At 34.9% G+C, this 12,051-nt stretch overlaps 1 protein-coding gene across 8 annotated transcripts in view; it reads left to right on the top strand.

Moving 5' to 3' along the window:
* Positions 1-12,051, top strand: part of LOC134156620 (transcription initiation factor TFIID subunit 4-like) — a 149,818-nt gene that overhangs the window by 33,156 nt on the left and 104,611 nt on the right. For 7 of the 8 annotated variants that reach the window (XR_009961976.1, XM_062604850.1, XM_062604849.1 and 4 more), the window contains 2 exons: positions 2,926-3,040; positions 8,753-8,922. Coding sequence is in view for 7 of the 8 variants with exons in the window: in XM_062604850.1 (XP_062460834.1) it covers positions 2,926-3,040; positions 8,753-8,922 (285 nt within the window). In the remaining variant the exon portion in view is untranslated. Of the gene's footprint in view, positions 1-2,925; positions 3,041-8,752; positions 8,923-9,828; positions 11,562-12,051 lie in introns of those variants that run through there. The other variant, XM_062604852.1, reaches the window with a different exon arrangement.

Below are 12,051 nucleotides of genomic sequence, written 5' to 3'. Positions count from 1 at the left end.
TGTTTTCTAAACACTAGTTTTGGAATACAAATTTATTCATAATAACAATTGATCAGCCAACAAAATGTAACTTAGTTGGCAGTCTGACTTAAAGAAGGCAATGGTTCATAAAGGCAAATTCATGCAAACCCCTGCTTTCAGATGAGCATATTCCTAGTTGCAAGCTTGTTTAAGCTCACCACTATGTTCTTTTAATTACACAAGAATTTAGAAAACATCCCATTCTGCAGCCTGTCTGGTGAAAAGTCTGTCTGTGTGCTTGCAGCTCTTAAGAAATGCCGCTACGGCATACGGTCAGATACCAGATTATTTTGATCTTGATATATTGTTAAAACTTTATATATTTATTATTTATTTATTGCTAAAACTTTGTGTTAAACACCAGTATAATGATGTTGTATACTGGCCTAGGCGTTCCTATAGAAGGAAGTAAATAGTAATAGGATATGATCTATATAGAAAAATAAAGTAGTATAATTCGGTGGAGTGTGATTTTAGTTACACCAGAATTGAGCCACCTTCCACCAAATGGTGCATTTTCCTTCTCAGATTGGAGTGAACCTCCTAGTGTATTGTGTCTTAACGCATCTATGTGAACAGAGTATAACGCTTTTTAAAGCAGTCGTACAAATAAACAGGCTTTAAGGACTCTGATATTAATAAAATTACTTCCACACTGGGGAAAGTGACACTATAGTTACAGCCAGAAAAATTCACGCTCCTTTATCAGATCACTTGTCAGTATAATAGTAAGGTGAATTGCGCCTTATGAATGGGAGAATTGAGCCATGGAATAATTACCCAGCATATTCATTGCAGCTATTTAACCTGTGCCGAAATACAACTAAGCTCCTAAATTTGGGCTTATTTCTCTAGATCTTGCTACTAAAAATTTTGAAACAAGGATGCAGTGGTGAAAGACTCTGTATGTCATTACCAATCACATGAACTATCTAGGCCCACAGGTGATTTGTGATTTAAACCAGAAAGCTTCTATGTCACCCCAAAACTTATATTTACTTTAGCAGATCCATTTGAGTGGAAGTACATATACATGGGGTGAAAGAAAGTGAGACTTATTTTTCCATATCCAGTGTAGACGTACTCTTTTCTTGACACCAGGAAGCTAACTAACTGATCTCTTGCTGTACCTGTTTTTGTTTTTTCTTTTTTTTTTACCAAAATTTATCATATCATCTGTAGAAAACAAACTGTTAATACTAGTTCTAAAGGAATGTAGTTGTAATTCTGGAGGAGTTAATGCCACTGTTACCTTAATTTTGCCACCGCAATAATTTTCAAGGTTAACACACTTTTAATCTCCTTGATGTTAGTTGTAGAAAGCAGAGATCTGCTAATTTTTATTATTCTATTATTTCTTTCCTTCCAGTTCACTTAGTACTGTTCACATACCTTTCAATTAGTTAATCTTAAATAGATAGATGAACTGTCCTGTCCATGAACTAATGCTATCTATGACATCTCATGGACTCTGAATATTCTGATGACAAAATATTTTTTGTTCCCCAGGCTTGGAGCCTCAGGTCCTAAATCTTGTTTTGTATTTGCTAATGCTGAGAGTCCACACAATGGTTGATTTATCCAGATTGAAGAACTGAACAAATACTGTTAGATCAGTTTAGCTTTATGATCATATGTTGAAGTTGATGAAGACTTCAAAATAAAAGAAATTAATGCTGGACTCATTCAAAGCTAACACTTGTTTTAGCAAAGAAGTGTTCTCACAAGGATTTGTTTGGGTAATACATTTCAGGTTTTTATAATTCCTGAAAGAAAAGTAATGCAACTCTACTAAGGTTCATAGCATGTCATTTATATGCAGTTGAGTTACAGATGTGTAGAAATAACCTCATATCCTCTCAGAGTCTTAAGTACTATGTGTATGTAACGCTCAATAAAATTGATTGAAAAGAAGGTGAGATCTTTTAAGTTAAGCAGACACGAATTAATTATTTTCACATGCCAAAACACAGGTGGGATTGAAGGAAATATAAAATACAACCCAAGTAAACATGTTTAAGTAGTAAAGGAGGGCTTACTCCAAAAGTTCCATTTATCACTCATTTTTCATTTGTATACTGATGAAATATTTTTAATAGTAATAATACGGGTCTGTTGATTTTTCTAACTAGCAACACAAACTTTATTAGGTATTAGAATCATAGAACTGTAGAATGGTTAGGGTTGGAAAGGACCTTAAGATCATCAAGTTCCAACCCCCCTGCCATGGGCAGGGACACCTTGCACTAAACCATGTCACCCAAGGCTCTGTCCAACCTGGCCTTGAATATCAGAGAGGAATTAGTATAAATTTTTTAATTTACTGTCACAAGAAGCTGAATGGTCCACCACAGCCTGGCTCATTTAGAAAGCCCAGTTTTACTTCCAATTTATGTCAAATTTTACAAAAGTGTCTTTTCCTTTACATGCAACATGAAATATTCTAAAATATTTAATGCTTTCAACTCTGAAAATACATGCGTTTCACTGTAACCAAGAACAATGACTATATAAAAAATGTAAAAGGCATAGTTAATCCCCTGAGTGACTTAAATCGTCTGTATCAACACCATTTCAAATTCTGCTTCTTTATTCTGTGCAGATTAGCTAGAAAAGTGGTTTAATGGCAATTGCAAACACACTTATAGCCATTATGTGTATTATAACCAGTTATGGCAAATGGTTTTCAGTTTTGGAGTCCCCAGTATCTTATAAATATTGAACAAACTGTAATGTTAATGTAAATTTTTTTTTAAATTGTTCTTCTTCAGCAGTGTAATCCTTAAAAATAATAACTTCCTTTGTTTGCAATTTACAGACAGTTAAATTTAGTTCCTGGACAGAAGGTTCTTTGATGTAAATTGCCTAAGACAGCTCATAATAACATTGCTTGGTGTTTTTCAGGCACAGTAGGGAAGGCACCAACAATACAAGCCAGCAAAAGTCCTGGGGGCTTTGGTGTTCAGGTCTCTGCAAATCAGAAAAACAAGCTGAATGACCCTGGAGGTGGTTCTTTCAGGTAAAAAAATAAAAAATAACAAGAGAAAAATGCGGGGGATGGGGGGGTGGGGTGGGGTGTGCTTGGGGGGTGATCTTAAATATAAAATAGAATTTAGAATTGGCTTAACACCAGAGGGCAGTGTTTTACAATAATTCCTGCCTTTTCTTACTATTATTGGGTGACAACTTGCTTACTTAGTTCTATTTTAAAAAGGAGGGGGTCACAACATATCTTGAGGATTTTTCCCTAAATGCACTTTTTAATGTTTAGTAAAGCCTTCAGTTCTGTGGGTTATAATAAAACTTCTGGTAAAGGGAATGATGTGTATGAAGTTTTTAAAAAATAATGGGTGGTTTCATGCTATCAGATTCTAACATTCATATGGAATGTATCGTGACGAGAAGGTGTCCTGTCCTTAAGCTTCTGCAGCTATGCCCTTATCAGCATAGAGAAAATACTGTACGGGTTTGTTAGTGGGTTTGGGGTTTTTTGTTTTTTGTTTTTTTTTTTTTTTTAGTTTTGGGTTGTTTTTTTTTTCTGTTTGTTTGTGGTTTTTTTTTTGTTTGGTTTGGTTTTTTGCTTTGTTTGTTTGTTTGGTTTTTTTTTGTGTGTGTTTGTGACTGTGTGTAGGGTTGTTGTTCCTGGTTGTAAAGAGAAGACATCATTGTATATATTCTTCACGTGCTTACTCTTCAGTAGCAGAGGTTGGGGCATTCTGTGGGTCCCTGTACTAACCAGGTGCTGCAAAGGTTCAGCACAGTAGCATTGATGCACTGAGTTGCTACACCAGCTCTTTTGTACTTCAGAGTTTTTTTAATGTGTATTTTGATATTTTTACTTTTTGTAGTGAAAAGCTAGTCTTTACTGCATTTTGCTTATGCTACCATAATTTTTTTTTTCCACTGATGAAAGTACATTTTATTTGTGTTTAAACATTTTCTTTCTTTGTTACATGACAAAGTGTTCTTAGATTTTCATATTCTGTATCTCTTATGTTGCTCTGACATCATCAAGCCAGTAATTAATTTTCAGGCTTATGCTTTTGCAGGTGAAGTAGAAGAGAATTTGTAGCTCTTTGAAACAGCTCTGCTTTGAGGCATGTCAGCATTGCAACTAATAGTGGTAGTACTTAGTATTAATCTAGAAGCAAAATCATTCAATTTTTTATTTTCCAATGCTTTTGCCTCCCACTGAGTATTTAAATGATTTAAAATGTCTGTTGGGTTCAATTGTACTGTCTTAATAAGTATTTTTTATGTTTGTAAGCAACATGAACATTTATTCTTCGTTAGTACAGCTTTCAATTTTACATATACCAAAAGGGACAGCATTTTTTTTAACTGGATGTTGTAAACCGTGCCAGGATTGATTCTTGCATTCACTTAGTTTATACATAGAATATATTAGGTTAGCTGGAATTGTTAATTTTCCCTTGGGGAGAAGCAAATGCTCAAGGCGCTGATTGATAAATCAATAAATCTTTAGTGAGTTTGGTAAATAAGCTGTCAAGGGTGTATGTCATTTTTCCTCTAGAGAACAAATTTTAGTCAGAATGAATGTGTTTGTTTCCTTACATTGTTTTCTCCTTCAAAATAGTAAAACACAAAGCTGCATTTAAATAAGTCCATAAAATTTCAAGGATTTATTAAACAGCAGCAAAGATCAAGCTTTTTCTTGATATCGTAACAAAGAATTCAGTTGTTTGCATATTTGCATTTCAACCCCTAACCTCTCCTGAGGACAAATAGATGTCTGACTGTTAAGCCTGAAGGCACAGAGCTGGAAATCTGTATTAATCCTCTGAATGCTGACTAGTTTTCCTCAGCATTCCCAGCGTGTGTGAAGAATGTGTTTTTAGCCAGAAGGCAAACCAGCATCTAAAGCAAAGCAAGAATTTTGAAAAATAGTTGTGTTATGTATAAATTTATTTTGCCCTTAGTGTTTTATTATTGCATATTTGTTTCATTATTTTATATTCTGCTTTCTTTAAAATAACTTACTTGAGCTTTTCACTTTTGTGAGCAAAATCTTGGTCACTAGAAATGGAAATGTGAACTTTGTTATTTTCAGTTTCCTCTGTTCTGGACTGTGGAAAATAGAAGAAAGAATTACATAAAAGCAATGAGGAATTTTGCAAATTACAGCTTAACCTTTAATGTCAGTATTTATTAATGAACTCTACTGGATATTGTAGTAGCTGGTTTATGAAGCAGAGTTTTCAACCCAGAACTTCTGTAACATAAAGTTGTTGTATTAATGAATTACTGTCACTTTTTGATATTAAAGTTTGTTGTTGCTGAATTCTTCAGAGAGCTCTAGACATACTCCACCTAGTTGAACTTTCAACTCTGTTAGTATTTGAGGATGCAAATTTGAAATTTTTTTTTATATTTTTTTGTTTAGTTTACAATAGAGATCCAGACTTGCACTTGTACTGTAAGAGGTTTCTGTAGTCCAGAGAAATGAACATACTGACATAATCTACCATTGACAGCAATGAAAGTAGCAAACTGTCAAATTAGCCATAGTTCAGACTGTGGCCAATATATAGAACTAGTGGAAACATTTTTTCTCCCTTTTATTAGGTAACAATAGTTTCAGATGGAAGGGACCTTGGGGGGTCAACTAGTTTAACTTCTGACTTGGAGCAGGTTTGGTTAGATCAGGGGCTGGCCAGTCTACATATCTTCAAGGATGGAGATATGGTGTTTGTACTCTTGTATTATCCTCCCACTTCCTAACTGTATTGAATAAGGCTCAGTGGCATTGCATGCGCAATGAAGCAAGAAGCGGACAGAACCATTCTTAATGTGTTATGGACAACTGTGCGAATACTTTGTTTTTTCTTATTTTCAGATAAGATTATTTTTTGTAATTGCACAAATCTTTTTAATGAAGAAGAGATGGGGGAGGTATGTTACAGGAGGTTGAATGCAGGCGGAAGAGCTCAGCTCAGACTATTTTAAGATGCAGCTTGTGTTTGGAAGGAGTTTGAGAAACCGTGCTGTTTTAAAAATAGCATGTATGTCAGGATGTTAGAATTATCCCATAAGACTCGGAATTTAATCTAGTAAAAAAAATGGAAATAATTACTGAGACAATGTAATTAGTATGAGCACAGTAATATACACCAAGAAACATGAAATTGTTAAATACTGTTCTGGGATGAAAAGGCAAAGATAGACATTAATCATCAATCTAGACGACCACTGGATGGCATCTTTGTTCCACAGGATGACTTTGGAAACTCAACTGGACTTAAAAGTTGACTTTTATAGGAAACAGTTTTGAAAGAATGCCAGCCCTCTTAATATGTAAATGTGTGTGTGTGTGTGTGTGTGTTTCAGTATCCAAATCCAAGCTTTTACTCATGATGAAGTTCCTCAAAGTTGAAAAGAACATATTGATAGTTTTTCCCTTTAGACTGAAAAATTTTTACTCCCAACTATGCTTAAAACATATTTATTTCCATGTAACATTTAAAAAAAATAAATGTACTTGCATTAGATTGCTAATTTAAGATGGAAGAAAATTATTCTTTCCAGCAGTTAGTAATGATCATTATAAGTGCAGTTGCATTGATTTTTGGTAATTTCATTGGAATCCTGGTTTGTGCTGAAATTAATTGTGTGGGTTTATTTCAGGCAATATTTTTTTATTTATAATATGTTCTCAGACCTATACTAGGAATTAAAATTGGAACAGTGAAAATGCTAAACAAAAGGAAGGTACAAGATAGATTGTATTTCTCTGCTATTAAGTAAAAGTAGAGGTCAGTATAAACTTTTTAAAATTGTTTTCTTGAAGTCAAGAGTGCTATCTTGACTTTTTTATGGATGTTTGCTTGAAGAAGATGAAGCTCTGGGCTTAATTCTTTTTTCCAGTGGCTTCTTATATCTTACATAGTTTCAAGTCTGATTTATGAGAACTTCCTTTTAACTGTATTTGGTTTTGCTGCTGTTTAAAAGGCCTGATGGATTTGGGCCTTGTGACTCCTGGGTAGGTTACTTTGGGTGGGTGATGCTTTTTCTGTTTTGAGTGCTGAGGTTTTTAACCTCCCAAAATCTTAGTTTTCCCCCTTTCTTCAGCTTTAGTTCCTGTTTTTCATTTATAGCTAGACTCTTTTAACTCGTCACTGAAATATTTAAATCATTGTTAATTGCTATGTGGCCAAGTACATTTATCAGCTGTGGTATTTGGGGACAGTTTCACAACTGGTTGGACAAGGCGGAAGAGTTTTTTTGGTTATCCATGCACTGAATGCGTAGGAGCCCAGTTTCTCCATGGCAGTTCCTGTGTCCCTCCTGTGAGTATCATACACATACTATGGGAAATGTGAAAGTGAAAATCCTTTAGACTCCTCATGAAAACTGTCAAGTTGGAAGATCAATTTTGTGATATTGTCCTAAGGAATTTCACAGAGAAGAAATCATATGCTTAGTACTCATGGGAAATAATAAAAGCTCGTTTGTGTAGCATTTTTCTGGCAATCATTGAAAAATTTTCCATTTTTTGCCTCAATTGTTAAGCACACTTATCCAGGTTTATATGAACAGAAGTTCCTTCTTGAAGAAATCCATTCTCTAAGAAAACATAGAAGTCTTCCACCAGAATGGGCTGCTCTAGTGCAGATACCAAAGTGTAGAAGGGGACAGATAATAGATTTCTAGATTTATCTCATTTTGTCCTCAGACCTTACTTGTAGCTTTGGTTTTGACTGTAGGCATTGAACTTGTAACAAGTGACAGAAAATATTCTGGGATTGCATCTGTGTAATGTTTTGGGTTTTTAAATCTTTCAAATTAAGCTTTTATTTGTTTGCTTTATGCAGTAGTTGGAGTCTAGACTTGGATGTATGTGAGTCTTTTCATGTTTATAGTCTCTAAAGTTGTGCTTCTAGAATATGCTGAAATAGTGTTCATGTCAGTAACAGTCCTAAACAGAATGTGCTGAAAAACAGATGGTTATTTCCGCAATTATGAGTCATACCTCATAGAGGTAAAAGATGCTTGGGAGATACAGGTATGGAAACTCAGATTTGTCAGTGTACTTCCTCAAGCTGTTAGGAAGGCTATTGCAGGGCAAACAAGTGAAGTCCTGCTATCATCTTCTCAAATTGTATTTGAGAAGATGATAGCATCTAATTTTTCTAAGACTACTTGACATATTTAGCTAATTTTTGTATGTTGCCATGGAAAGTACCAGTGCACATTGAAACCACGCTTGGAACCCAAATTTACCCAAGAATTCATTGTGGTCAAAGAATCTTTCCTGACTATTGGTGTCCATTTTGATAGGAATTTGTGAAATAATGCAGTATTCCAAATTCATATTTTTCCTTTTAATGTCTGTGCAGTTTTTATTTATTATTTTACTTCTAGTTTTCAGCATAAAAAGACTAGCCAAATGCTGTGTCTTTAATGGTGATCATTGCCTGACCATCCTGGTTTCATTAATATTACTGACCCTCAGGTGAAGAAAGGACACTTCAGTCACACCTTCTGGTACAGACAGATTGTTCTGCTTCCAAAGTTTTCCTAATGTGATCAAAGAAATAGTTATTTCTGAATCTAGAATATGTTCTATGAAAACAGAGAACTTGGTGGTTGTGCTCAAGTTGGCCCAGCCACCGGGCATGTTGCAATGATGATGACTTCTTGCAAAGCAGATAATCACAAAATGAATGTACCACATGCAGAATTATTTTGTCTGTTTGTTTTATTATCATAGAGATGATGATGACATCAGTGATGTTCCCTCTATGGCTGGTGTTAATCTTAATGAAGAAAGTGCCCGCGTTTTGGCTGCCAACTCTGACTTGGTTGGAACTCAGATACAGTCCTGTAAAGATGAACCCTTTCTTGCTGCTATACCTCTACATAAACGCATACTTGAAATTGGTGAGAACCATGTCCTTTCCTTTTGATAGTGTTTCCTTTGGAATAACTGACTATGCTTAGCGCTTAAGATTGTTTTTTTAGGAGTTTTATTGCTTGATCTTGTATTACTAAACTTTCAAGGTTTTTGTGATAAAAGTTAATTATGTCACATTGAAAAAAAAAAAGTATACTGGTGCTTTTAAACATGCTTTCCCTCTGTTTTTATATCCAAGGATCTCAAAGCTCTTTGCAAACATTAATTATTTCTCACAATCCTCCTTCATGTTTTACACATGAGAAGATTGAAAGAGAGAGGTAAAGTAAGTAGTACAGGTCACAGAGGACACCTGTGAATAACATTTAACACAATGTTGAATTTATCTGTCAGAATTTTCTTTCACTGTGCAAACCAGTTATTTCTTAACACGTGCATCTGTTTAAGTTAATTGTGATTTTCGCATAGCTTTTTTTTTTTAAAAGGTGTGTTTATTTGTCCTGGTGATAAAGTGTATTTTTTTGTTCTGCTATTTGAAAACAGAAGTTAAAAACTAGTGGAAAAATAACTCATCAGTATTAGTGATATTTTAAGGTTTGTAAGTATCCTCAGAATGTATTTCATATGACATACTTAATATACTGTGTATGTTCTAGTACCTAAATGCATCTTTTTCAACACGATTTTGTGATATTTTCAGAGCTATCAGTGTCTTTAGATACTAAGCTCAAATTATGTAGGGGTGTGATTCATGTATTTCTTTTAGAACTATGCTTGTATCACTAGTAAAATTTTTAGGGATCTAGTAATTTTAAAGATAGAAAAAGCTTGTTACACATCAGTACCATTGGGTTTTTAAGTCATGATACTTCTGAAATGTTGTGTTTGTGTTCATTGAATTAATGGAAGCCTTTTTTATATTGCAGTTGCAGGTAAAGTTTTTCACTGGCTTATTGTCAAGCTTCATTCTTGGATTTTAACTAGTGCCCTTTTAAGTTCTAGGAGAAATAAATTATTTTGCATGCTGTTGTTACTACGTTGCGATGGTGCGATGATGGCATTATGTGATACTATCTGGGAAGGCGTATGCACAGCATTTTGTGAGATGGTTCACCACCACCTGAGATAGGAAGCCAACAAGGTTTCAATTAAACTTGAGTAACTGTTGTGCAGAGTGCTCACACAATAGATAATAATGGTGTAAGGAAACAAAAAGGAAGCAGATATAAAACTGTTAAAAGAATGGGAAATCAGTAATAAATTTGCCATATAAGCCTTAATGAACTGTCTGGGTGTAACAATTGCTGCACAACATGAAGCTGTAATTACAAGTGCAGGATTTAAAGGAATCTGTACATACTTTAAGAGCCACAGAATCCATCACTCTATTCATCACTGCCTTTTGGGGTTTGCTCCTCTGAGGAACAAATCCCTATGGCTGTTTTTGAAGCTTTATTGGCTTTGATAATTGAAATGAAACTTTCAAAGCTTTTAAAAGCAGCTGCAGGGATTTACTTCTCAAAAGTAGTGAATCCAGAAGAGCGGCCACTCCTAGTGATCTCCTGAAGCCACTTTTAGAGCTTTATTTTGGCTTTACATGAAGCCTTTTATAGTTTTGAAAGTGGCTGTGGGGTTCACTAGTGGCTACTATCTGGGATCTATGACTCTTGGGGAGAGAATTCCTTCAGCTGGTTTTGAAGTTTTAGGAGCTTCGTTTTCACTCTGTGTGGCCAGATTTGTTGTTTGCATAGGACCACACACAAATTTAGTAGTTTGTACTACTGGGCACTTAAAATAACGACACTGTAAGGTCACGACAAAACTCAGTCTTACCATATGTTGCTGTGCCTAGACACATGAAGGGTAAGCAAAGGAAGCTGTGACCTTCTCAAGCACATTGGGAAAAAGAATGATGCGTGAGTCTTCATTCTTCTGTTTTTGTTAAGCCTGTTGACAAATGACATAAAATACATTGTTCCTTCTTTGTTTTACCTGAATAGGACTTAAACAGACTTTATTTTCTACCTTTAAGTCTATTCATACTTAATCACTTCAGTTTTGGGGCACGCTTTTAATGTTTTAGTAAAAGAGAGATTTGTGGTATGTACAGTAATAGGAAACTGCTCTTCTTTCTTTCTCAGAAGCTAGATCTTTCAAGTTTTCTGTAATATTAATCTCCTTCTCTTTTCTGAGTAAGAGCTCTGTCAAGCAACTCAGTAGTGTTCCCCAAAGGCTGTTTCAGAGATTGTGCTCCCATTCACTAGAGTCGGAATATAAACTGCTAAAGTAAGAGCAGATGCTGTTCAGTCTTTGGCAGTAACCATCAGCCAGATGCCTCAAAGTTATAGTGAAAGAGGTTTCCTAATATATTGTACATTCCTACCTCTACTGTAACTTTGCAGTGTTATCGTCCAAATGTTATTTTAAATCTTAATGACTAATATTATTATTGATCCTTTTAAATGGAAGAAGTAACTGAAAGGTAATTCATGCAAAGTTATTCATCCACTTCCCACATGCTTCCTTATCCAATTCTGTATCTCATCTTTGGCTGGTAAACACTGCCACTTCTTTATGTAGGAAGACAGGGCTGTGACTGTTACAAATGCTTCTGATGCAAAATCAAGTGGGTATTTCTTAGCAGATAATGGTGGGGTTGTTTTTTTTTTTGCAATTCCATGCAGGATCATAAGACTTTAAACCTGATCTTTCTACATGACGGCACAGCACAGTGAAACATATGCAGAGCTGTAAGGCTTTTGTTTCTCTTTTTGGGAAGCTGAGAGGCAGAGTTTGATGTTCTTTATGCATGTGCATGCTGATGTCCATATAAACTCTTAAAACTTCCTAGGTCTTTAACTCTGTTACTAAAATGGGCAGTATTTCTTTAAAGGGCAAGCTAAGCCAATTAGACACTCACAAATAAGTAATGCTGAAATCCTAGCTTTTTTATGTGGTGGTATGGGAAAGAAACAAGAAAAATAACCTTCATAATTATTTCACCTTTATTAATTTGTAAGGTGGTTTTTCGTGGGTAAGAATGCTGTATGAGTGAAGTTTTAGAAGCTGTTTTGTGACATGCTATGTTTCTGCTGTTTACCAAAAGGGGCAACACTTCAATGAATGAAATAATTTGACTTACTAGGTTGTTCAGT

This window comes from Pezoporus occidentalis, unplaced genomic scaffold (genome assembly GCF_034315485.1).
Source record: "Pezoporus occidentalis ecotype Australia unplaced genomic scaffold, CSIRO_AGI_Poc_V1 ctg89, whole genome shotgun sequence".
In the NCBI taxonomy this organism is placed as follows: Eukaryota; Metazoa; Chordata; class Aves; order Psittaciformes; family Psittacidae; genus Pezoporus; species Pezoporus occidentalis.
This window is presented reverse-complemented; position numbering and strand designations above follow the sequence as displayed.